Below are 24,782 nucleotides of genomic sequence, written 5' to 3'. Positions count from 1 at the left end.
CATCGGAGATGTACCAATGAATCCGAGTCCTACAAAGTGACATCCAGCACGTAATGATGTTGATGGCGAGTTGCGATTTCGTTTTAATAATACAAGAGAGATGTAAAACATGCAAGACCCCAAGAGGTTAACCAAGCGCTTCAAAACTTCAGTATGCAGAGAAAAGGGCCTCCAGTACGCTGCTCGCGTGCAGTCCGAGAAAAGATTCTCATAGAGCAGCTGGCCGGTCCGTTTAAAAAGAAAATAGATCTTTGAACGTATTATCGTAGTTGGGATCATTCGAAAGAGAAATCGGGACTCAACTCTCGCTCCGGTATTATACAGACTGAGAGTCCTCCAAAGTGAGTCTGGTCGGTGCTTTCACAACCGACGATCAAGTGGGGGACATTCAGGAGAAAGCTGGAATTGAAGGCGAGAGATGGGGACGGAGGATATTGTGGGTGACTGATCTACTCGTTGATCTTGGCGAGAATCCTGTAGAAAGTCAGGTCAGTCTGTTCGGCAAGCTTGCCGTGAACGAGTGGGGACACATACTCAGAGTCACGGAAGAGGTGGTACTCCTCCTCGCCGACCTTGATGGGGCTGCCACCGAACTGTATTGCGCAAATTGATTAGCATGAATGTGTTTCGTTACAGCCACGGAAGTCATTTGACAAAAAGCCATGACCGTGTGCCGTTATGCACCTCCGATAGAATCGTAGACGCGGAGATTGGCGGAAACAACAGCCTGGGATCGAGGAGTTGCTTACCTGAGGAATCAAGACCTTGTCGCCAGCGTTGACACCCATGGGGATGCGCTGACCATCCTTGGTGAGCAGGCCGGGACCGACAGCGAGGACCTTGGCCTCATTCTGCTCCTTGACGCTGCTCTCGGGGAGGAAAATACCAGAGGCGGTCTTGGCCTCGGGCTTGATGCGCTGAACCAGCACACGGTCGAGGAGGGGAGCGAGGCTCTTGATGTTACGGAGGACAGACTGTGAAGAGCCAATGTCAGCACTTTGCGCCGGATTGATTGAAGTTGAGGATCGAGAAGAAACGACCCGTGCGCGGCAGGGAGCCACAAGTTGTCCAGGTAGCGCACAGGAAGTCATTCCAAGGCAATAGGGAGCTGGCTACGTAGACCCAGTCGTCATCCACGAGCGAAAGAAGAATGTGTACTCACCATGATGAAGCAGTTTGAGTGGTGTTGGGGGGTGGGGGATCGTGACAGGCCAACAGTCGGAAGATGCACGAGAGATGGGGAAAGGAAGGGAAGAGGTGTCCGGGGGATTGAAGTTCTGGGGCTTCTGCGGCGAGAAATTTCCAGAATGCCAAGACCTCAAAGCTTCGACTCCCGAGGAACAACACCCGCGCCGACTTTCGGTTTCTAAACCCTTCTATGCCGTGAACAGTTCCATTGGCTTGCCAAAATCATTGTTTTTGACTTTATTTACACTTTGGACTGTATTGGTCTTATACCGAACATACATTGGCTTTCCCTCGTTTTATTGAGTCTGCTCAACACGCGGTCTGCCTACTCGGCCATCATAACACTGGTTTCCTCGGTCTGGAGCTTCGCCGGCCTTGACAGACGAGCTCGGAATACGCGGGAGCAAAAGCCCCCAAAAAAATATCGGTCTTATTGTATTCCATTGTTCCTTTCTTGCTGACAATTTCCGCACCTTGAAACACAGAGAACCTTCAGATGCAATATTTGGGAGCTATCAAAGTCCTCAGCTCACCATCTCCGGCCACGGCCACGGCCTCCACCGTAATTGCCTCTTTGATCGTAGCCTCCATAACCCATTTGACCTTGCACCCCCTGCCCGTAGTTTTGTCCTTGCCCTTGATTGCCGAAGCCACCTTGACCTTGTTGACTGGGGCCGGACTGGCCGCCCATCATCGATTGTGCATGCTGCATGAATGCCATCGGATCCATGCTAGAGGGGTCAAGGCCTTGAGACATCATAGAGGCCAGCATACCCTGCATCATCTCCGGGTTCATGTCCGGCATGCCCGGCATCCCTGCCATGGGCGGCGCGGCAGGGCCTGGAACGACTGGGACCGGGGGCGCGCCGGGCATTGGAGGCATCCCCATGCCCAAAAAGGATGTCATGTCCTCCATCTGCTTCTTTTGGTCCCCCACTTCCTTGCGGACCTCTTGTTGCTTGAGACAGTAGCTGACCCATGTGAACTCGTCAAATCCGTAATTGAAAAAGTCGGTCATATCCGTGCCGGGGCGTCGCCAGGGCTTGTCGTCAGCCGGAAAGTCTGCGTCCATGTCGGTGGCCATGATCGTCTTCCCGGTTGACGGATGCACTGGGTTGCCATTCACGTCGATCGTCGATGTGTGGACGGCCGGATAAGAAGAACCTGGCCTCAAAGGCATGCTCTGTTTGGTGGAGGGAGCTGTTGTCCCTGCCGTAGCAGGCACAGGAGTCGCAACTTCGAGGTGCGGAGTGCCAGACGGCGTGGCGGATTTGGGAACTATGGAGGGATCTGCTGAGGGAGCCCGCTGAGGTTCCTGTCGAAGACTCGTATGACGCGGATGGGAGCTGGAAAGAGTCAGCCAGGGACGATTGATGATGCTGCCCGTGCCATTATTTCTTCTTACATCTCTGGTGGTGGCGCATCGGCAGGGGCCTCTGTAATGATATTGAAGTCATCCTGGGCAATCAAGACAATTAGCCGGCTGCAATCTCTCTCGTCTCTCTCGACGCACTTTTACAACCTACATCATCATCCTCGACTTCCACCTCTTCCTCATCGTCTTCGAAGCCGTCTGTTTGCTGCTGTCCAGCTTCGTTGTAAGCACTTGAGGCTGCCTGGCCGGCAGGTACAGAGTCTGCGGGGTCGTAGAAATCATCTTCCTCGTCATCCATCATCCTGGCGATGTGATCGGAATTTATGTTGACGGGAGGATCAGTATCGCGAACGCGGTCCGCATACGGTGTAAGGTGATTGGACTAGAGTTTGTTACGTTTGCTCCGTGCGGAGAGAGCTGGCCGCTTATCTTGCCTTATCGCAACTTCTCGCGTTCTCTCGTCTCTCGGCGCATCCATTGGGAGCAAGTAGGTTGACTCTGCTCTGCTAATTTGTACATTCGACCGCCCGACGAGTCTCATGCTGGACTTAGAATGAGAATTTGTCTTTATTCGATTTTCTCCATTCTTTGAGCAGTTCAATTGCGCTGTGTTCCTGGTGGATAGAAAAGCCAAAGACACCAGGCCCATCTATTTTTCAACTGTAGATGGCGATGGGACAAGTCACGTGTCAACAGCCTCCGGACGTCAGAAGCTGTCGCATCTGAACCATCGCAGGCTTCACCTTTGTAACTGCTGCCCTTGACTCGATCCTTCACTCTAGCCGCACAATGGACTCGTCCGAGCAAGAAAGCCGGGTGTCGACGCCGCGGTCCTTTACGGGCCAGAGTGTATCCGCCGAGGACATGCTTAAGTCGCAAACAGTCGGTCTGGTGCATCTGTCGGATTTTCGCAAACGACGCGCCGAGGTTCTGGAACAAAAGGAAAAGGAGGCTCATGACAAATCACTGGGGCGACTTGCATCTGGTAACTCACGAAGTGCAACTCCCTCTGCAAGTGACGCGACTGACGGGTACGTTTTTCCAAGGACCGGCTGCTCCGTCTCACCCACGTAAGTCGAAGCTAATCGCGTCGCATTAGACCCTCGGCACCGAGAAGTGACGTGCCCCCCAAGAAAAAGAAGAAGAAAGCGTTAGCCAAAAGCAAATTGTCTTTCGGTGACGAGAACGATGAAGCCGGCGAGACCTCCCCTCCCACGACTCGTGACCCGAGTTTATCGCGATCTGTCTCGCGAACTCCGGCGGAGGAAGCGCTCCCACCTGCGTCCGCTGCGAATGCGCCCCGGATGAAAGCAAATCCAAATGCGCCACCTCCACCCAAGGCCCTCACAAAAGCCGCCTTGGAAGCAGAGGCCAAGGCTCGAGACGCTCTGCGCAAGGAATTCCTGGCAATGCAAGAGGCCGTCAAGAATACAGAAATCGCGGTCCCTTTTGTGTTTTTCGATGGAACAAGTACCCGCGGTGGGTCAGTAAAAATGAAGAAAGGAGATCATATCTGGCTGTTTTTGGATCGATGTCGGAAAGTCGGTGCAGAGATGGGAGTCGGCGGTAATAGTGGCGCGTCCAAGGCGCGCAAAGAGTGGGCTCGGATCAGCGTCGACGATTTGATGCTTGTGAAAGGTGATGTGATCGTGCCACATGTGAGTGATGTTTCTTACTCGCAATCAACTTGAATTTCTCTCGGGCTAACGTTGAGGCAGCATTATGACTTTTATTACTTTATCGCCAACCGGGTTCCCAGCTATACTCGCGCTGGAGGCTTACTTTTCAACTATTCCGACAAACCCATACCGGCACAAAGAAAGGATGAGGATCCCATGTATCGCCCCATCGAGCAAGAGCTCGAAGGGGTGGACAACGACGCCAATGACACCAAGGTTGTAGATCGACGGTGGTACGAAAGAAACAAGCACATTTTCCCGGCCAGCCTCTGGAACGAATTCGAGCCTGGAAAGGAATTTGAAGAGAAGATGACATCGACGCGGCGGGATGCGCTGGGGAACACATTTTTCTTCTAGTGAAACACCATTGAAGCCCGGCGCATTTCTGTTGAGATCCTCGTGTGTTCCGGCAGTACATGTTCCTCATAAGACCACTAGTACTAAATGATCAGCTCATCCACGTATCTCAGGTCTGTTCTTGGGCAAATGGAGCGGCTGCGCGGCTGGGATCTCAGGTGACCTCGGGCCTCAACCTCGCTTCTCTCCATCTCCTCGTCCCTCCCTTTCCACGCATCACTCACCATAATGGATTTCCGTCTGCGATGCAACTCGCTCAAATGTAGAGCACAATTACAGGAAAAGGCGGTGGTGACCACATGCTCGTAAGTGTCAATCTCTGACAAGACCGGAGCATGGGCCGCTGAATACACAAGACATATTTTCTGTCTCGACTGTGCAGGTCGTCTGGGCCTCTCCCGTCCCACCACAAATGATCGTCGATGCCCTGCATGTCAAACAGTGCTATGCAACCCGGACGATGCCGTCTCGACCGTCCTGAACCCCACAGAAGATTACAAGACAAGCGTCTTGAGTGGACTGGACCCCACCACGATTATGGAGTGCGCTGGCCGAGCACTGGGCTTTTGGGCGTACCAGAGCACGCAAGAAATGTGAGCTATTACTCTGTAGAAAGACGAAGCGCAAGGTACACGCTAAACCTTTGCATGTAGATTCTACCAAGAGTACCTCGGGAAGAGTCTCACCGACAAATATACTACTCTGAGCACGCAAATGGACAAGGTCATCCACAATGCCAACTCGGAGATTTCCACGCTGCATGAGAAGGTGTCCGGTAAGTGCTGCCACATGTTGTTCTAGCTTTCATGTGCATTGTTCTGATCTTCGGATGTGTTTGTTCCCGGACAGAGATGCAAGCTCAACATGAGCAAGTGCAAAAGCGGAATCAGGAACTCGTTGATCTCTATCGTGAGAAATCCAAGAAACTCGATCAGATGACGAATCTTTACAACCTGCTCAAGGCCCGAACCATGAAGTCACGCATGGAGACAGCTGCGTTAGAGAATGTCTCTGAAACGCTGAACTCCATGTCCCATTGGAACGCCCATGTCATGCCTCCGCCCCCATCAGCACGATCCGTACCGAACGCTTCAAAATCACACACTTCTAAGACCCCCTCTTACCCATTTAGTCCGGAGGGAGTGGAGCAATTACATCGGAACCAACGCAGTGGCACTGGAAGCTCGAGATTTTCAAGACCCCAGAAAACTGCCAAGTCAGGAGTACCGACCCCGGTGGGCCACTCAGTCTTCAATGTCCGGACCGGTGAGTTTTGCCTTTGGAAGATATTGCTCCTGGAAGAAAAAGAACCATGCTCATTATTACCAGCTCCGGTGAACAAGTCAACCCAACCACACCGAACCCGTCTGCCGCATTCAAATCGCCCCTCCGCCGCGGCGTCACACTTGCCTTCCGAGGAGGAAATTCTGGCACGATTTGGTCAGAGGTTATAGTTGGAGGACGAAGCCTTTTCTTTCACCCAGTGGGAGCTGTTACGGCTTGAAAGGTCACCTTTGTAGCTCGACCGCATCATGCTACGCGAGCTGATGGATTCTTCCCCTTGCTTTATTGATGTAGCAGGACTTACGGATAAGATCGTGTATTGACCAGATCAGCTTAACCAGCTTATTATTGACGAGGGGGTTGGCTTGATCCTGTAAGAAATACTCTCTCATAATCATCATCATCTTCTTCAGCAAGATTAGTATCAGCATCAGCGTCATGTTCTACTGACGCTCGTTTCTTTCATTTTGATCACAAATACTTAGCGATACCTCGGTAACCCGGGTGATATTTCATTTAATCTCACCACCATTTCAAATGCGGTCGGTCTCCGATGACTGAAGGGCAAACGTATGTGATCAGATGGTACACATAGGGGATATAGAACAAGTCTCCCGTATAGGAGTCACCACTGTAAAGCATGACAAGATCTTCAAGTTGGACGTCTCAGGGGATTTAATATGAAAACCTTCCCGGCGCTTATCAAATGTTGCTCTCCCTTTCCCCCACAGCGAACCCGACGTAACTTGGCCATCTTCACGCTGTCACATCGGAGCCCCTGACCTCATTGTCTTATTATCTCATTGAGATTTTCCATATTCTTCCTCCTCATATGCTTCCCCTGCATCACAGTTGAACATAGCAATCATATGTTTAGGGACGCTGTGCGTACAGGGAACGGGCTCCTGCAGGTCTCGCCGTGAAAGCTCACTGACTTGATCAAAGACGTATTGGATATACACCTAGTCATAGCCGGTGTCTCCAGAAGGATGCTCCTAATCAGCACGATAAGGGTCAGAAGTTCACAATTCATCCGAGGGCCGAAAAGACCAGGTCTAACATGGGCAGCATTGGCGAGTCCACACTGGCGCAGGTGGTCATTGGAAGTGATCCGTAAGGTACACATCGATTGATAAAGTCACTCATATGTAAACCACCGCATCATCATTATCTTTCCTCCGGACTGCAGCCAGAACTACTGTATCTATCCATCTAAGCTGACTCGCCAAAGGCCGCCAAAATCACCCCACTAAGTCTTTGATCCCTCAAAGCCTCATATATGATCGATATCCAGCCACCGACCGTCTTCTTCTCCCTCCCGTCAATTTTACCTCCTGTTGGATCCTCTGCGACAGGATGCTCAATGAACCCCAGATGGAAAGGCACTTTCAGCTCATGACGTATGGCAGCGTATATCTTTTGCGACCCGTTGCCAAGGAACATGAGTGTGTTGTTATTCTTCAGGAAATCATCGAAAACGCTCATATAGACCTCTTGAACTTCGGAAACTGCCGCCTTCTTCCACTTGTTCAGTACATGAAGGGAAATATCACTGCCCTGTTCATCAAAGTGCGATATGATGATGGGGAGAATGGCATTGACTAGCTCCTTGCATCGGTCTTGGATATCCTGGCGAGCGGTCACTTGCCAGGCGCCCTCACATGCGGATTGGACATTGAAGCACAAGTCTTCTACTTGCACTTTTGTCAGGTAGGCGTTGAATGTGTCCTTGAGCGAGCAAGCGAGGGACAGGCGCAGGGCCTGGAAGAAGTTGAGCTGCAGGGCGCGGAGGTCGAGCGCCTGGCAAGCGACATAAAGAGAGGCTGCGGTCATCATGGAAACAATGTCCACTGCTTGCATGGTGTAGCGTGCTGAGACAAAAGCCATCGAATTGAGTGCTTGATTGTGCATTTCTGCTGTTTGTACGTGGCTGCTAACTGGGTTTGCGAGGTATGCTAGCTCAGACATATAAGCCGCCATGTTGATGTCTACCCCTTTCATGGTAAAGGAGAGGCTAGGGTTATCTGCGACCAGATTTGTGGGCAGACCGTTGTTGAGGGATGGATCGATGAGCTCGGTGCATTGAGCAAAGATCATTTTGCCAATCATCTGCAAGGCGAGACGGGTCTTTTCCATCGCGGAGGTGACAGATGTTGCTTGGAAGTTTCCTCCCGAGTAGGAAGTTTCGTTCAAGGTGTCGACGAGAGGATTATCGGAGGTTGAATTCAGCTCGACTCCAATCTGGTAATCGGCTAGAAGCAAGTCCTCAAGATAAGGTCCCAACCATTGACTGGCTGTTCTCAATGAGTATCGATCTTGGACTAGGCCTTCCTTCGAAGCCCTTTTCGCCGACGACATTTCGATGCTGCTTCGACTGCTGCTATGTGCTAGAAGGGACCCGGAGAGCAGAGAGGCGATATTGGCTGCAGCTTCACCTTGACCGTAATGGGGTCGCGCTTCCGCGATAAATGGATGGAAGCTTTCACAGCTGCCACGAACTGCTTCAACAGCAAGAGCGGTATTGATCTGGGCAAGAAGAGCCAGCTGATGGGCCTCGTACAGGGCAAGACTAGCCAAGGCCGCCGACGCCGCAGTTCCATTGACTAGCCCAAGACCCTCCTTTGGCCCTAAAGTGATAGCCTTTGCCCCGATTGCTTTCAGGGCCTCCTCCGCATTCAGAGTCCTATACCCAGAGCGCACTGTAATCCCAGGGCTTCCTTCGATGGCCCCAACCACATAGGCTAGCGGCATCAGATCGCCCGATGCAGATATCGTCCCTCGCAAAGGAACCACTGGAGTAAGGTCTTCCCGCAAAAGCATCAGAAGACTTTCGATTGCAGCGACGGTGACGGCCGAATGACCCCTCGAGACGGAATTTGCGCGTACGAGTATGGTACCCTTGACCCATTCTGATGGCATTGACTGAGACTCGTGGTCGGTGGAGTTCTTTGAAGGATTGCTAGTCCCAGTGTCTTTGCTTGTGAGAATGCCGCTCTGAAGAAGCTGGAGCAGGGATTTTTGAAGAGTGATGACATGGTTTGTTCTTGAGTCTGCACTGCCTCCAAACCCCGTGTTGACACCTGCGAGAACTCGTCAGGACAGAAAGAACAACGAGGGGCGATTGATCTGAGAATACAACTCAGGCATACCGTATATTGCGTGGCCGTTGGCAAGCAGCTTCTCCAAAGTCGAGACGCTGTTGTTGATGCTCTCAAGCGTGTCTTGATCATCGGTGAGATAAGGTTTGCACGAATGCCTGCAGGCGAGGAGTCATGAAGTCAGTTCCAGTTAGCCAGACTGGCAGATCTTCAACAGACATACTTTGATATAGCCACCACACTGGCTATGGTGAGACTGTCCCCGTCAACAATGAGTTTCCCATCTTGGAGAATCCTCTCCAGCATCCGCAAATGGGTGCTGGCCAGATCCAGATGGCTTCGGGTGTCGGATTTACTAAGCATGGTGAATTGATGTTGACTAGTTCTGCCACCACTTGAAGATATAAAATGTCTCTTCGTCAAGAGCTTCCTTCGAGGTAGATATAAAGAGGTCAAAAACTCTAAAAAAGCGGTGAATATGTGATATTGGATTGACGCGAGCTAATCTGCTGCAGAACTCTACCATGTTGCGGACACGACCGAAGGGAAACAATGTGCCCATGATCTATGGAGATCAGATTGCAGATAGGCTCGCACAGAGGTGGATCGTGCAAGATCCTTCAAAGGCATGACAATATTGAGATCAACGATCAATGGTGGTCTAGAATCCGATGGGCTTCCAGGTCGTTGTCGTTGATCAGTGGCGGAAAGTGGTAGCGAAACTCGCCACAATTTGAGACCTACGACCTATATCCTGTTGAGATCATCTACATCGAACATGCAGTACTCAGGATAAACCGGGTGGTGTATGCCGCAAGGGACAGCGACCCGGTTTCGGGAGATGCATGACCGGCATGCTGTGTAACTGGACAAATACCCCTTACCTGCTGCGTATTCGCAGGCCGTGACACTGCATCACTAGCCTGTGATTATTTATCCTAGCAAGTGCATAACTGCATGTACATATAGTAGCGCGGAAATGCTATTGATTCGTGGGCTCATACAGCTTAATTCCTCTTACTTGGCGAATGAGCAGCGTGCAAGACGCATCTTCCATGGTCATTCAAAGCCTTTCTTCTCGTTATTCTGCAATCTGTACGAATCAGGCTATTCCCGTTCCGAGTCAGTGAAAGATCGCAAACATGGCGAAGAGCGCGTCTGAGGTTGGAGGCTTGCGCACTGAGGTTGCCATTCATGACCAAGAGCCGAAGATGGAGTTCCACCGTCCAATGGAAGGGTCATGCACAGTACAGACGAGCGAGTCCTATGACGGGTCTGATGAAGCCCAAGTCCTGGCTGACTGCAGCAAGACCAGAAGGGAGACTATGGAAGTTAGCGATGGTGATGAACATCATGAAGAAAGAGACGAATTGGAAACGTACCCTGCTGGATGGAAGCTGGCAGCGATTGTGGTCGGTTTGTGTCTCGCGTGTATTCTGGTCGCATTGGTATGTCTGCATCGCTCTGGCACAGTTTTTAGCATGTTCGCGTGACTAATTACTTTTCACGTTGTTTCCAGGACAATACAATCATGGCCACTGCAATCCCCAAGATCACTGAGCAGTTCAACTCCCTGGATGATGTTGGGTGGTATGGCAGTGCCTTCCTGCTCACGACCTGCAGTGTGAGCCTACTCTATGGCAAGCTATACACATTCTTTTCCATCAAATGGGTATATCTCGCGGCGCTTAGCTTGTTTGAGCTGGGTTCATTGCTCTGTGGCATCACTCCCAACTCCGTGGGGTTGATCATCGGGCGCGCCATCGCGGGTGTTGGGGCCGGCGGAATCTTCTCAGGGTCAATGCTGATTATCGCGCAGTCAGCACCGATCCGCCAAAGACCTATATTCACTGGGGTTCTGACCGCAATATATGGCATTGCTGGTATTGCCGGGCCGCTGATTGGGGGCGCACTCACCGACCGTGTGAGCTGGAGGTGGTGCTTCTATATCAATCTACCCCTTGGAGGTCTCACATGTCTCTTCCTTCTGTTCCTTTACGAGGCTAAGAAGCCCGTGAAAGCTGCGACTGGCCTACAAGACATTATCATGCAGCTAGACCCGCTGGGGCTCTTGTTCTTCCTGCCGGCTATGATCTGCCTCTTGCTTGCCTTGCAATATGGCGGCACCAAGTTTCCCTGGGATAGCAGAGAGGTGATAGCGCTCTTCGTCATCTTTGGTGTGCTACTCACTGTCTTCATCATTTCGCAATGGTGGCGGCAGGATCGCGCCACTATCCCGCCTCGTCTCATCATGAACCGGAATGTTTGGGGGGTTCCGTCTTTGTCTTCTGTCTGAGCGCGTCATTCATGGTGTACACTTACTACGTGAGTCACCTTCCTCCTCCTGTCTAGCCGCCAGCTACTAACAACGGACGCAGCTGCCCATATGGTTTCAAAACGTCAAAGGCGTTTCGGCGACAAAATCCGGCATTCTCAACTTGCCTATGCTGCTGGGAACAACAATCTGTTCAGTTCTGGCCGGAGGCATTGTGAGCGCTTTAGGCTACTACCTGCCGTTTGTCTACTTTGCAACCATCGTCACCACCGTTGCCGGTGGACTACTCACCACCTTGCAGGTCGACTCGGGTCACTCCAAATATCTAGGATATCAAGCCCTCTACGGTATTGGGCTGGGAGCAGGGATGTCACAGCCCTTGATGGCCGTTCAGGCCGCTGTGGCTCGAGCCGACATGCCCAGTGCCACTGTGATTGTCATGTTCATGCAGTCCCTCGGAGGAGCTGTGTTTGTGTCGGCCGCACAGAATCTGTTTCATAACAGACTGTTAGAAAATTTGACCGAAATCCCTGGGGTTGATGCAAACAAGGTGATGGAGGCTGGTGCCACAATGATCCGGAGTGTTGTTTCAAAAGAGGCCTTGCCCAAAGTGCTGGAAGCATACAGCTCTGCAATCACGTATGCGTTCTATATTGCTGTTGCCTTTTCAGGTCTCTCTCTCTTTGGCGCTTTACCTATGCAGTGGCTGAGTTTGAACAAAAAGAAAACCTGAGTGGACTGTAAAAAGATACACTTGAACCAAGACATAGTTCTGAGCTCTTTATTTTTTTTTCTGTTTTCTTTTCTCATCTTCCCTGGTTGAATGTATTCTTGATTTCCGAAGTGAAGGAAGTCGCGCTGCAAGGTGCTCGTGCTTTGATGTTGAAGGCATCCCCTTTAGGAGATCATCATGGAAGGTCCCTTCCCCGGCTTTGTATAGCGCTCATGGTCTCATTTTGGTGGGAAATCAAGATTTCTTCTTCTTCTTCTTCTTCTTCTTCTTCTTCCGGTTTTTTCCCTTCTTCTTCAGCTATTCCCTAGCTTGTCGAGACTTGAACGATATAGACATTCGGCCAACGCGCACAATGACATCCATATGATCCTGAGGCGCTCTTTGAATGATTTCTCGGCTGGAAGAAGGGTCGGGCTCGTAAAGAATTTTGGCTAATGCCATGATCCACCAGCGAAGAATATTGTGGCAATGTGGCGATTGTAACCTTGGAATGTTTTGATGATGTGAGTCTTTCGAAGAGCCTTAGGGGTGGTGCTGTCATTCAAACATGAACATCAGCCCAAATTGAGAGAATGCCAGGACTCCCTATTTGAGCTATGTTCTTTTGTCTACCCCACAGAGGTGGTTCTTTCTAGGTACGAAGGCCCAAGTCCCGAGATTCAAACATAATGTCTGTCAAAATTGAATATCCCGAAATGCGTGGACAATAACTCTCCACAGCTGTGATAGTACTCAGACCCCGTCTACCCGACCTGCGGCTCCACGGTCGTCTCGGTGCTGCCGCTGACCAACCCCTCCGGATCTCCCAGGAACCTCACCAAGGTCTCATTAAACTTCCTAACCAACCCTTCGGCATACGTCTTGTCCAGTGCTCCTTCCCGGATCATCAAGAAAGTCATCAGCTTATCCGCCCCCGGCCAAGTGACCAACGCGTGCCGCTTCCACCCAGGCGTGGTAAAGATCGGGTTGTCCATGCGGCCCAGTGCCTTTCCCAGTGTCACGTCACCAGCGCTGGCAAAATTTTCATGCAGCACCACTGAATCGAGATCAGTGTCTGCAGGCCAGGGAGTGCTGTTTGCAACCATGTCGAACCAGTCGATCGTTTCGTAGGGGAGCATGCGCACGTGCTGGCGTTGGACAGCGAGGAGGAGTTCTTTGACGCGCGTGGTGGAGGACAACCGGACCCGAACGGGGGTGGTGTTGAGGCACATGCCTATGATCTCCTGTCCGGACCCGGATCTTCCAACTGCTCTTTCTTCCGGGTCAATATCAATGTTTCCACGGCAGTTGGTGATCTGTCCGAAGACCACATCCGTCTTGTTGGTCTCTTGCGCGATCACGAATGCCCATGCTGCTTTGATCGCTGTGGCCATGGTGATCCCTGTTGGTGGAGAAAGTGGCTCACATTCGCCCGAGTAGATGACGCTGGTTTCTGATCCAAGTGATAAGCGCGGCAGTCGGGTGACCTCACTCCCGGACAAAAGTTCTCTCCAGAAATCGAGAGCCACTGGAGTGCGAAGGCGAGCACAGGCTCGTCGATAGCTTGTGAAGTCAGCAAAGGGGCTCTGCGTCGCATCAAAGAGATCTGGATTGTTGTAGAGCGCTCCAAGCTGTTGGACGATTTGCCGGAGGCAGACTCCGTCGTACTGGGCGTGAGGCAGCCGGAGGACGAATGCGGATTGCTGGCTATCGTTGTTGCCTTTGATGAGGGTAAAGCCCGCGGCGGAAGGGCGACTGAGCGGTGGTGGTTGTGTGCGGTCTTGCAAAGCCCATGAGCGCGTCCATGTCATTAGATCAGCTCCGGACGGTAGGGCCAATTCGGTCCAGTTGATCGCGAGCTGGCGAAGGACTATCTGCATTGTCTGTTCTCGAAATTGAATGAAAAAGGACCGCAGAGACGGTTGAAGATCTACAAATCTCTGACAGGCGAGCTTTAAACGCATAGAGTCAACGATTCCGTCGATCTCAATGGGAAAATAGTCAAGCACAGCGAGGTCGACCAGGAGTGATTGCATCTCCAATGTGGGATACACATGTTCGACATCTTCTGGCTCGAGACCTTGACCTAATACCCCATTTCGGAGTACATCCGTCTTGAGGGTCTCAAACAGATCTTCGTCAAAGGCATGACCGGGTTTGCTCGGATTCACAGCAGAATTCGGGAAGCTGCAAGGTATTCCTGTCGCTGCCAGCGCCCCCAGAGTGGGCTTCTCGAACACATCAGTCATGCCGATGCGCAGCCCACTGGATCGGCTGGCAGTGACCAGCTGCTGTGCCGTCAGAGAATTGCCTCCAAGCCCCAAGAAGTTATCTTCTAAGCCCACGCTTCCTGGCGCGAGATGCAAGACTTTTTCACAGCATTCTTGGAGGGTTCTCTCGGCGTCTGTTTCGGGGGCTCGGAAAGGCATGCGTTCTTCGTGGAAGTTGAGCATCTCGTCAACTGTTCGCCGGCCTGACCACTCACGTAGGGCCCTCCGATCAATCTTGCCGGTTACTGTTCTTGGAAGAAAAGAGAGGGAAAGGATAGCACTGGGGACCATGTATGAAGGCAAGACTTGCCGGAGCGCGGAGAGCGCCACTCGGGCAGTAGACCGGCTTTCGGCAGTGGGAGTCTCTGCTACCAGCTCTTGACGTGGCGACGGTGTGTTCACTTGGTTATAATTACAGGTAAAGGCGACCAGCATCGGGGGAGGATGTGGTTGCTCCTCACCTGGTCCCGGCGCAGGCACTATAAGCTCGGCAACAACTTGCTGGCTGCCAGGCAAAGATTTTTGCAGCTGGCTCTCGATCTCGCCGAGCTCGACTCGCTGACCACGAATCTTGGTTCTTGTTCCCTTGCGGCCGACGAAGTCGAGCGAACCGTCCATCCGGCAAAAGCGAACAAGGTCGCCGGTTAGAAGCCATCGTCGCGGCAAAGCTTTGGAGCTTGTTGATTGGCTTCCACTGATGCTAGAATACCAATTAGGATCATTTAAAAAAGTGCGCTCTGTCTGGGTCGAATTCCCGAAATATCCACGTGCGAGAGCAGAGCTTTCGAGCAGCAACTCGCCTTCTAAACCCATGGGAAGAAGCCGATGAGGATTTTCGGGGTCAACCACCCAGTACCTGCCTGTAGTTGGCAGCCCAAGACTGCCTACTGGCGAGTCGACATGCAGTTGGCGCACAAGAAGAGTGCTGGCGCTCTCGGACTGGCCCCAGACCGAATACAGGCAGGCAGAAGAACTGGACCATCGCGTCACGTCGGCAGTTACCACAGACTCACCAGCTAGCAGGAGGCTTTGCATTGATGGGACATTTGCTGGTCTCAGAAGACGAGCAACGGATGGCGTGAGGATGCCCCAGGTAGCGTTGAATTGGGATATGGCTGTTTCCAAGTCGACCTGGATTTGCTCTTCCGATGGGACGCACAAGCAGGCTCCGGTTGCTAGTGCGGCGAATTGCTCAATGATGTTAACCACAAAGGCATGAGAGACGGCGTGTAAGACTCGAGATTGGGCATGTAGGCGCGTCAGAGCACAGAAATCTCGAAGACCTGGCCCATAAGACGCGCGATCCACGACGATCCCCTTGGGCTGACCGCTTGACCCGGAGGTAAAAACAGCATACAAAGGGTCGCTACCGATGGCGCTATTTATCAGGCTGGTAGACTCTGCGGTCACTGGCGTCTCGGGAACCTCGAAAACAGGAAGGCCGAAATGAGTGGCAGCAGCAGAGCCCTTTCCCTTTGCCGTTACGACGCATTGGACGTTTGCTATCGAACACATTGTCCGCAATCTCTCGATAGGAACCGATAGTGGGAGAAAGAGAAACGCTGCGCCGGCACGCATGATTCCCAGCATGGCAACCACCGTTTTTACGGACTTGGCCATGAAGATGCCGACAAAGCTTCCCGGACCGATTCCGCCATTGTCAACCAGTCCACGCGCAACCGACCACGCCCATTGACCCAGTTCCCCGTACGTAACTGAGCCATCCCAGGCGCAAACTGCGAGCGCAGACGGACAGCTTGCGCACCGTTCGTCGATTAGCTGCTGAACTTGTGCAGTGTCATCACTTTCCGGCTCGGTCAAAGAAGTCAACTGTCGCATCTGAGTTATGCCTCGACGCCCAGCAGTGCGGATGTCGTGGATAGTCCTGTCAGGCATATCGACCATCGCTTGGACGACGTCCAGAACGTGGATGAGCATCATACGAAGCCTGTCGGGCTCCACCAACGAGGGATCAAAATTGGCTAAGATGCGAGAGTCTCCCACATATAATGCAAGGGGATACTGACACTCCTGCTTCTGGGCCTCAGATACATCGTCGGAGTCGCATCCAAGCACTATCAGATTGCCAAACTGGCAGAGCCGGATGTTCTCGGGACACAACATGCTGAATTTCTGTATGCCCATGTGCTCAAACCCGCGCATTTCATGATGATATCGAGCTGTGGCTGCAAGAGCATCTGCCACCGTATCGCCGGAGTCGATCCGTAAGCGCCACGGCAAGATGGCCTGATCGCCTGTCTCGGTTTGTCTACCGTGCCAGGCAACGCCAAAGAGCACTTCATCACTGTGGGTATGACAAGCGAGAACAATGGCCCAGGCGACGCAGAATATGTATTCGTTCTTGATGGGTGAAGATAGACTTTCACACACGACTTGTCGGTCCATAGTCTTGTGCTTGGATCTGCCATTCTGTGATGCTGGAGGAAACTGGCCCCAGGAGGTGCCTGAATGAGCCGAAGCAGTCATAGTGCGAAAGAAGACCTAAGCAATGACTGTAAAATCATGGGAGAATCGATTGTCTTGAGGGGGCAGTGTCAAGCAATTAAATTGCAGCCTTCAATAGCGGTAGTAACGTGCAGCAGCCTTGGTACCACCTACCCTCGATCAGGTACTACCGTCACTTGGGTACAATCTTCATTCAGCTGCGTGGCAACCACCAGCAAGCTCAGTGTGGCAGATCTGGCAGATTCGGATGCAAGGGGCTTGCTGTAGCTGACGGAAGTTTCTTACTGCATGGATGAGCCTTCAGCTGTTGTAGGTTTTTGACATGGGTTGACAGGATTTCGGGGAATCGATCCCAGCCAGCCCGGTGAGTCCTGTTACTGTCCCCACCTGTAGCCAGTGTCTACTGTCTAGTAGGTCTACAAGCAATACATCATACGGAAATGAGGGAAGGAGTCGATATTTCAAGAAATCAGATTTATAACACGCTTTCAGTACTCCTAAAAGAGCATTACACTAGCAGTTGACACAGTACCACAACCCTATTCACTGAATGACATTCCCTCCCTGAACCGCGCTCGAAGGTAAATAGGCCTCGTCGGTTCTGCAACAAAGTGATCTTTCCATTCCAGACTCGGAGGAATAGGCTCACATAATTCCATATCAAGACGGTAGAAAAGGTCAGCTAATGCCAACTGGAGCTGAATTTGAGCCAAGCTGTTTTTTTTTTTCAAAGATTCTGTTAGCCGACTGCAACATTGCTTGGAGAAACAGACTTACTTAATTCCGATGCAGGCGCGACTCCCACGGCTATAAGGGTTGAGGTATCGGTCAAGATCGGTCTTAGCTTCTCGGAGCCAGCGCTCGGGTTTGAACTTGGTGGGTTCGTGGAATATTTTCTCGTCGAAGTGCATCGAGTGGTGGGTGGCAGATACGATCGTCTAAATATGAATAAGCACGGGGGACCAGAACAATCAGAATAAACAACGGCAGCTTCCGAAAACCTTACATCAGCGGGAATAAAGTAAGAGCCAACCTGTAGTCCCTCGGGGGGCACCACTCGAGGTAATGGCCCTGGAAGTGCCGGCCAAGTCCGGTGTGCCTCTTTGATAATAGCATTCTGCATCAAAGATCGTCAGAGAAGTGTGTAGACGCTGAGGAAGAACTCTTGGACTGACTAGGTAGGGAAGTTTCGCCAGCTTTCGAAGATCAGCTTGATTAATGTCATCACACCAGAGATCTGCTTCGCTGAGCTCATTCCTGAGATGTTCCTCAATCTCCTTATCGCGAAGAACATGGTAAACTGCGGCTGCCAGCGTCCTCCCTGCTGTGTCAACTCCCGCGTCAATGAATGTGAAGGCTTCCGCTGCCAACAAGTCGAGATTCGGTGGCTTCTTGGTAACATCATGGCTATGTGCTACTAGGAGTTCTATCACAGACGCCCGGCTTCGCTCAAAGTCCGTATCGATGGGCTTGTTCATTCGTGGCCTCGTGTAGTCTTCGCAGGTCTTTGATGAATCAGTCTCCGTATCTTTTTCTGACGTGAAGCGTAAAATGAGGATCATACCTTTTTGAAATTGGCCACCCCAGAAGGCATTAATTTATCCGCAATAACGGATGGAATAATCTGGTTGACGGCAGCCATGTAAGGGAAGAATCGTACTGCGAAAAACGTTAACTCGACTGTTTGGTATTATTTGCCAGCTTAACATGAAATCACTGACGCAGAGGGATCATCACAGATAAGCCGTCGACGGTCTCGAGGAGCTCGGGCTTGGCCTCTTGATATTCGACCAAATTTTCACAATTCCCCAGCAGCGTTCTGCCTACCACGTTGATCTTTCCCGCAGTGTCAGTATACACCACAGTGGCTTTGCGTAGGCAAACTCACTGAAAGCGCCCGGAAGAGATCGTTTGCATTGAAGGGCTTCTCCATCTCCGATTGTTTAACCATGAAGTTTTCCATCTGCCGAAGCTGTCGCAAAATCCAAGGCGCATCGGCTTCTGCGGCCTGTTTCGAAAATCGTGGGCTGAGAGCTTTACGACGGGCCCGGTGTTCCTCACGATCACATATTGAGAAAATCGAGCCGCTATTGTCGGCACAGGTATAGAAGACTTCGTCTTTTGAGAAATTTGTGCCGTTGCGGAAGATTCTGCTCATCACATGTGAGATGACACTTCTAGCCAGCTGCAAAAACAGGAGATTCTGACCTTTCGTATGCATCGATGTCCTTGACGTGAACGTGGTCCGGACCAACTCTGACGACGGGGGAATCTTGTGAGATAGTTAATACGCTTCCACTATCACAGAGGCAGTAGACATACAACATACTGTATTTTTTATGCAGATCAGGGTATGTTTTGCACCACTGACCGTCCTGCCAGACATTGGTATACAACTCGTACCACCCGCACAACGTGGCACGCCGTGGTCCTGGTATCAGTCGAAGTGGATGGAAGAATAAGCGATAGATCAGACGATGGGCAATGAAGACGGCCAAGGGCCAGAGGATCTGCCACCCTATACTGAGGGACGACCAGAATTCGCCGAACCGGGAAGTCGCCTTTGACATTGCTACCGTGGGACTCAACCAGTAGTGACCTGAACGGACTCAAGTTGTAGTACGATATCCAGATCAAAGCTTTCAAGACTTGCCTTTGCTAGACTTGAATCTTCACATGATCTCGGCTAGTGTTGCTCAGTCCCTCGTGTCAGATCAGTCGGTGAAAGTGTGCCAAAGAGCTCCATGTTCTATCGCGGTTACACAAGCCCACCCCTCGCTTGCGACAACGCAATGCGAGGCGCAATGCGATAGCTATGCGGAAGAGATGCAGGTTATGCCTGGCAGAATCTTGCAGCGAGGCATGCATTGAGTTATCGGCACTAGGCTGGGGCCGCATCGACCTGCAGAGACACCTGCGGCAGCTGCAAGGGGGGGGGGGGGGGGGGGCTGTCCCGAGAACCACGTATTCCTTACACCGCCGATGCTTGGGAGATGTGCCCACGCCATTTGCTTTTACATATCGCGAAGTATATCCAGAGCGTGCTCTCGCAGCATCCTACAAAGTGTTCCGCTCTGATATCCCCAGTTCTTGGTGGACACAGCTTTGCTCCAAACGTAACACCGCCATCATGAGAGATTCTTGTATGCTCCCCTTCACCAAGGAGCAGATCGCCACGACGGGTGAATACTGTGAAAAACGCAGTTCTCCGTTGCCAGCATCAATCCTGGAACAGATCAAGTTCACGGACCAACTGCACAAAGACGAGGTTGTTATGGCGCCTTCGGAGTCACAGTGTGCCTGGTTGATGCGCTTTACTCAAGCCCTTCGGCCCAAACGAAGTAAGTAATTGCCACGACCAGGTTCCCAAAAAAACTCGATCGAGGACAATGGACGGTGACTAAAGGGAGATGGTAACCTACAGTTCTTGAACTGGGCACCTTTACCGGTGTAAGTGCGCTTGTGTTCTACGAGGCGACGAAGGAGGCGCAGGCAGAGATAGTGAGCATGGATATGTCGGAGACATACCTTCAATACGCCCAGGATGCGTTCCGTCGATATGGGGCCGAGCACCAAATCAAGACTGTTAAGGGTCCTTGTCTGGAAATGTGAGTGACACTCACCGAATCTGTATGATCGGAATTATGGATCGGAGGTGAACTGACGGGACTGACCAGGCTGCCAACGCTGACCGGACAATTCGACCTCATCTACATCGATGCGGCGGAGGAAGAGTACGAATCATACACCCGCTATATTTTGGACCATAAACTCCTCTCGCCCCACGGAGTCATCTTAGTCGATGACGGTAAGTCTTGACCGGCTCTCTCTTTTTCGTTCTTCTCCCAGATGATGTGGCTGATGTAACCTCTCGTGTAGTACTCCTCGAGGGTTTGGTCGTCGACCCATCGATCGCCAAAAACTTCCCAGAAGAGATTCGAGAGCCATACCTCGCCATTGCAGACAAGATGGATGCATTCAATCGCTATGCGGCCAAGGAACCGCGGGTCACCACCACCATGATCCCTCTCTTCAACGGAATCACCCAAATCATGTGGAAGTAGGGACCTAGTTGTCACCTGTAGGGTTCCTGTAGCTAGTCCCAAGATGTGTTTGTGACTCAGTAATGAGATCAATCTTTTCTTCGGAAAGGTATCCTGCGATGTGCATGTTTAATTGGAAGAACGGCTCACAGCTAAGTCATTGTAGAAGCTGGTGCTTAGGCATGACGAGGATCAATGGGTTCTTATCTTTTATCCAAGTAGATTATGCCGATCAATTTCTTTAGCGTTGAACGCGCCGTACGCTCAAGTGTGTGACTCTTCCACTTTGGCTGCAGGGTTGTGAACAATCGCGGGATGGATCCCGTAGGACTCCAGAGGGCGACGGGAGGTCGGGTCCAGCCTCTTGATGAGCCGAGCAGATATCTATATGATCGATATGTCCTGATAATCTATGAGACCTTTTTGCAGATACAATCGACGGAAATTATTGTAGGAGGTGAGATGCACGGGAACCGGAGAGGAAAGAAAAGTGGCTATAACAGAAAGGGTTGGGTATATGGTCTTTGATTTGGTGCGAGAGGGAAAGAATAGATCTGATCATGAGCGCCGAATACCATCTAATCATATTGCAATTTGACACGCTCATCACTGTCTGCACTCTGCGAGCCGCTCTCTCTTTTGGACAAACCATTACTGGCTTCATTCGCCCGAGCACCCTGGACATCCCCTAGTAATGTCGCAATTCCCGTTCTGATCCACAGATGAACTATTATGTACATCAAACCCACCACGCCCGCAACAACCGCATAGGCAATCATTCCCTTTCTCAGTGCGCCTGTGTCGGACCCAACCCACCAAAATCCAAGACCGCCATTGATCGCACCAAGAGCGAGCATGGAACGGCCCAGCCATCGATGACCGAAGGCAAAGGGACTCTTCGTCCCGTTTCGCCGAAAATGACGGTGTTGAAACCAGCCGAAAGTGGGTTGAATCAGGGCTAGACTTGCCACAACAATGATACCGATGATAGGATGAGCGGCCGGTTCACTGTTTCCCTCCAGCCACATCTTCAAGCCCAGCCCAAACCCGGCAACTGCGGTTGCCAGTGCGAGCCCTTGTAGAGGTGCATGGACAGTTGTGACAGGCATGGAAATGAAGCTCGAGAGAGGAACAAGAAGAGCAAAGATAGGAAAAAGCACCACGAATGCAACTGCCATGAGGCATCCATGTGCAATCGCCATGGCGGATAGAATCTGCAATTGTGGGGTTGAAGAATCGTCCAGTGGACGGGCATTCGTGAAAGAGCCATCTTCACTGCGGAAATCAGACACGGACTGTGCGCGACTCAAGTCAACAAGAACCCTTCCAAAGGCGTCGTGGTATGCAATGCTTGCGGAAAGCTTGCCAGAGGCCAACGGCGGCCCGTTCTTGTAAGCCCAAATCCAGTTACTTGTCGAGTCGGTGGCATTGATTGTCCCACCATGAACATCAAGGCAGTTCTTGCATTCAAAGTTGGCGGTGATAGTGCCATTGGCAATGCCTGTCCCGAGAAGTATGCTGACAGGGTTGTTCGCGTCGTACTCTGGGGGTATATGACCTGTTGCCTCACGAGGGGAGACAATCACATCCACAGCGGAGGACGCGTAGGCAACAAACATGGCTGCACCAGCCATATGGCTGCCATGTCCAATACCGATCCATTGAACGGAGTTTGGAGCCTGGATTTGGAGGAGCAAGCTGTCTTGCTGGGCGCCGCTTGGGGCCTTTTGGATGGCTATGATGAAGGAGATGTCACTTCTCCCCGGCGGATTGAACCTTGCTGGCCGACTCTCCATTCCTATCACTGACCGACTAATTAGTGAACGAAAAGGCAAGAATCATAGTTGATGATCTCACACAGAGAGGCGGCGATGAGCAGCCTAATCCAGGTATAAGGATTCATCACGATGGCTGAAGCGTTACTCAGCGCTTTTGTGACGATGCACCATTCGAAGGCTGAGATTGGGGCATATGCGACACATAATTATACTACACAAAAACCGTTTCAACACTGATGATTGATGAACACTACGATTGCCCCAGTCCTCCAAACTCAGGGGGGTTTCTTTGCTGGAGAATGATTTATTGCGATCTGTTCGATCAGGAGAGAAGTTGACGACAGAACAGGATAGATGGCTGTAGAATACCATCATCCCGTGCAACATTGAATGCAAATCCCCACTCTTCGAGCAGAAAAGCCAGATCTGTTCTCGAAAGTGCAGAGAAACCTCCAGTCTCTCCAGCGGCGTCTCAGCCATTGTAGTCCCAGCACCAGTAAGGGATATGTCCGGGCGAGTCCATTTCTCAGGCATAACTTCATGATCGGTCAAAAAAGTCCAAGACATCTACTTTCTATTGATTATGGCACAGATAGAATATCCTACGTCGTTACACTACATTTGATTGCCTCGAAGATCCGCAGTGGGGACTCCCTGTTCACAAGCCAACGCCACTTGGCATTATTTCTCAGACGATCCATATCCTCACGCCTCAGTGTCACACCGACTTCCCAAGTATCATCGTCACCCCCGCGACGAGGCTTGATCGTACATACTCCTTCGGGATTCATGTACGGCAGCATCTCAAAGTCCACGACGTTCCCGAGGACCGGACCAAAGCCTTCTCCGTAAACTCCCAAGCGACGAATGCTGGTCACTGCGATGTCTGGCTCATGCACGGACGTGTTGGCCCAATCGTCGGCTGTAGATAACTGCGAGAGGTAGTCCCGTACGAGTCGATCATCAACGGTATCAAGCCGGCTTCGCAGTAATCGGGCGATAGGGGCAAGCTGCCGCGCAAAGGCTTGCTCATCAATCTCGCTTTCCAAGGGGCCTTTGTCTCCTAAATCTGCGACAGTCATTGTCTCATTTAACATAATGAAACAATTTCCCAGGTAGTGAGGTGCCACCCGAGGACAAAGCCTGCGACGAACATTCACGACCCGCTGGAGCATACATGCAGACGCGGATTGGCCCTCAGCGGATAACCGATGAGATCGAAATTGACCGAGGCAGGTCCAAAGAATGGCTGTTACAATGTCATCCTCGGATACAAATCCCGGGCTCAGACTCTGGATACACTGGCGCAATTGCTCGACTTTCGCGTTCGGGATGAAGAAATTGTAGTCGAGAAGGGATGAATCGTGCACTTCTTCATGGCCAGTCCCGGGAGCGCTCTGCAAGCTCGACGATGACAGAATCTCGCCACATCCAGGTGAGTCGCAAGCGTTGTCTCGGCCGACCGAGCCAAGGCAATTCCTCCGTGTGTTCACCTCGCATTCAATGCTGCAGGCGAGAGAATCGGCACCATTGCAGCAAGCGGCTAGGGACTCGAGCAATATTCCGATCCCAGTCCCGTCGATCACCATGTGATTGACGAACAGTGCAGCAACGATGCCATCCGCGAGGACGTTGATTTGGAAACGCATTACAGGGTGGTCGGTCGGGGATGCGGCGATATGCACAGGGGCCATGATGAGCTCTGCATTTCGGTCGTACTCTCCGAACTTGTCTCGGGCGGAAGAATCCATCTTGTGAGGCAATCGCAGATGCGAGAGGTACTGAATGATGCAGATGTCTGACTTGAGATCCCCTTGGACAGGAGGACGTACTTCCATCACGCCAACTTTGCGACCTGAAGGCTCAACACGACCATTCAGGAACGCTAGATGGCTGACTAGCCTGGCAATAGCGTTGCGTAGGATAACAAGCCCTTGTTCTGGATTACTCAGGCGGAACGAAATACTGCATCCTGCATAAAACATGGGAAATCCATAGTCGGCTGGGCATAGCTCGAAGCTCTCGAATTCGTGTGGGACTGTCATCTTTGCCTCCCGAAAGCATCAAGACGAGTACTGCCCATGACGAGCAGGGCGGAAGGTCTCCTGGCTTTATGGGACTTGAAAAAAAAAAAAAAAAAAAAACTGTCATCTATGTGGTTCTAAATCTATATCCCGAAATATTTATCGATCACACACGGTCTAAACCTCCCCGGCGAAGGGACATCTGCCTCAGCCTCGGAGGAGAGAGAGTGGCG

At 51.6% G+C, this 24,782-nt stretch overlaps 11 protein-coding genes across 11 annotated transcripts; 4 read left to right on the top strand and 7 right to left on the bottom strand.

Moving 5' to 3' along the window:
* Positions 1 to 449: 449 nt before the first annotated feature.
* Positions 450 to 1,165, bottom strand: N7539_003360 (GroES family chaperonin; the record flags this gene model as incomplete). The annotated part of the gene is made up of 3 exons (XM_056932962.1): positions 450 to 593; positions 750 to 974; positions 1,163 to 1,165. 3 exons carry the CDS (start codon positions 1,163 to 1,165, stop codon positions 450 to 452), a joined length of 372 nt encoding a protein of 123 aa, XP_056790503.1.
* A 552-nt stretch (positions 1,166 to 1,717) lies between these two features.
* Positions 1,718 to 2,864, bottom strand: fip1 (cleavage polyadenylation factor subunit FIP1; the record flags this gene model as incomplete). Its single annotated transcript, XM_056932961.1, has 3 exons — positions 1,718 to 2,534; positions 2,594 to 2,646; positions 2,715 to 2,864. The coding sequence occupies 3 exons, from the start codon at positions 2,862 to 2,864 to the stop codon at positions 1,718 to 1,720; spliced, it is 1,020 nt and encodes a 339-aa protein (XP_056790502.1).
* Positions 2,865 to 3,352: 488 nt separating this feature from the next.
* On the top strand, positions 3,353 to 4,599 carry N7539_003358 (FAM50/XAP5 family protein; the record flags this gene model as incomplete). The annotated part of the gene is made up of 3 exons (XM_056932960.1): positions 3,353 to 3,594; positions 3,663 to 4,221; positions 4,282 to 4,599. 3 exons carry the CDS (start codon positions 3,353 to 3,355, stop codon positions 4,597 to 4,599), a joined length of 1,119 nt encoding a protein of 372 aa, XP_056790501.1.
* A 228-nt stretch (positions 4,600 to 4,827) lies between these two features.
* N7539_003357 (uncharacterized protein) lies at positions 4,828 to 6,053 on the top strand (the record flags this gene model as incomplete). Its single annotated transcript, XM_056932959.1, has 5 exons — positions 4,828 to 4,904; positions 4,956 to 5,192; positions 5,253 to 5,374; positions 5,449 to 5,865; positions 5,929 to 6,053. The coding sequence occupies 5 exons, from the start codon at positions 4,828 to 4,830 to the stop codon at positions 6,051 to 6,053; spliced, it is 978 nt and encodes a 325-aa protein (XP_056790500.1).
* Positions 6,054 to 7,095: 1,042 nt separating this feature from the next.
* Positions 7,096 to 9,344, bottom strand: N7539_003356 (aromatic amino acid ammonia-lyase; the record flags this gene model as incomplete). Its single annotated transcript, XM_056932958.1, has 3 exons — positions 7,096 to 8,963; positions 9,033 to 9,139; positions 9,205 to 9,344. 3 exons carry the CDS (start codon positions 9,342 to 9,344, stop codon positions 7,096 to 7,098), a joined length of 2,115 nt encoding a protein of 704 aa, XP_056790499.1.
* Positions 9,345 to 10,123: 779 nt separating this feature from the next.
* On the top strand, positions 10,124 to 11,989 carry N7539_003355 (MDR family MFS transporter; the record flags this gene model as incomplete). The annotated part of the gene is made up of 3 exons (XM_056932957.1): positions 10,124 to 10,429; positions 10,501 to 11,244; positions 11,360 to 11,989. The coding sequence occupies 3 exons, from the start codon at positions 10,124 to 10,126 to the stop codon at positions 11,987 to 11,989; spliced, it is 1,680 nt and encodes a 559-aa protein (XP_056790498.1).
* A 743-nt stretch (positions 11,990 to 12,732) lies between these two features.
* nrps6 (putative nonribosomal peptide synthase) lies at positions 12,733 to 16,725 on the bottom strand (the record flags this gene model as incomplete). The annotated part of the gene is made up of 1 exon (XM_056932956.1): positions 12,733 to 16,725. The coding sequence occupies one exon, from the start codon at positions 16,723 to 16,725 to the stop codon at positions 12,733 to 12,735; it is 3,993 nt and encodes a 1,330-aa protein (XP_056790497.1).
* A 752-nt stretch (positions 16,726 to 17,477) lies between these two features.
* On the bottom strand, positions 17,478 to 19,274 carry N7539_003353 (cytochrome P450; the record flags this gene model as incomplete). The annotated part of the gene is made up of 8 exons (XM_056932955.1): positions 17,478 to 17,642; positions 17,711 to 17,821; positions 17,880 to 18,209; positions 18,269 to 18,363; positions 18,426 to 18,540; positions 18,593 to 18,854; positions 18,913 to 18,976; positions 19,034 to 19,274. The coding sequence occupies 8 exons, from the start codon at positions 19,272 to 19,274 to the stop codon at positions 17,478 to 17,480; spliced, it is 1,383 nt and encodes a 460-aa protein (XP_056790496.1).
* Positions 19,275 to 19,834: 560 nt separating this feature from the next.
* On the top strand, positions 19,835 to 20,768 carry N7539_003352 (O-methyltransferase; the record flags this gene model as incomplete). The annotated part of the gene is made up of 4 exons (XM_056932954.1): positions 19,835 to 20,045; positions 20,129 to 20,312; positions 20,382 to 20,512; positions 20,584 to 20,768. The coding sequence occupies 4 exons, from the start codon at positions 19,835 to 19,837 to the stop codon at positions 20,766 to 20,768; spliced, it is 711 nt and encodes a 236-aa protein (XP_056790495.1).
* Positions 20,769 to 21,325: 557 nt separating this feature from the next.
* On the bottom strand, positions 21,326 to 22,543 carry N7539_003351 (cytochrome and DOMON domain-containing protein; the record flags this gene model as incomplete). The annotated part of the gene is made up of 1 exon (XM_056932953.1): positions 21,326 to 22,543. One exon carries the CDS (start codon positions 22,541 to 22,543, stop codon positions 21,326 to 21,328), a length of 1,218 nt encoding a protein of 405 aa, XP_056790494.1.
* A 584-nt stretch (positions 22,544 to 23,127) lies between these two features.
* N7539_003350 (uncharacterized protein) lies at positions 23,128 to 24,570 on the bottom strand (the record flags this gene model as incomplete). The annotated part of the gene is made up of 1 exon (XM_056932952.1): positions 23,128 to 24,570. The coding sequence occupies one exon, from the start codon at positions 24,568 to 24,570 to the stop codon at positions 23,128 to 23,130; it is 1,443 nt and encodes a 480-aa protein (XP_056790493.1).
* Between the last annotated feature and the right edge of the window lie 212 nt (positions 24,571 to 24,782).

Source organism: Penicillium diatomitis (genome assembly GCF_028827545.1).
Source record: "Penicillium diatomitis strain IBT 30728 chromosome Unknown utg000004l_segment0_segment0, whole genome shotgun sequence".
Taxonomy (NCBI): Eukaryota; Fungi; Ascomycota; class Eurotiomycetes; order Eurotiales; family Aspergillaceae; genus Penicillium; species Penicillium diatomitis.
Note: the sequence above shows the minus strand (reverse complement) of the source record. Positions and strands in the feature narration are given on the sequence as shown.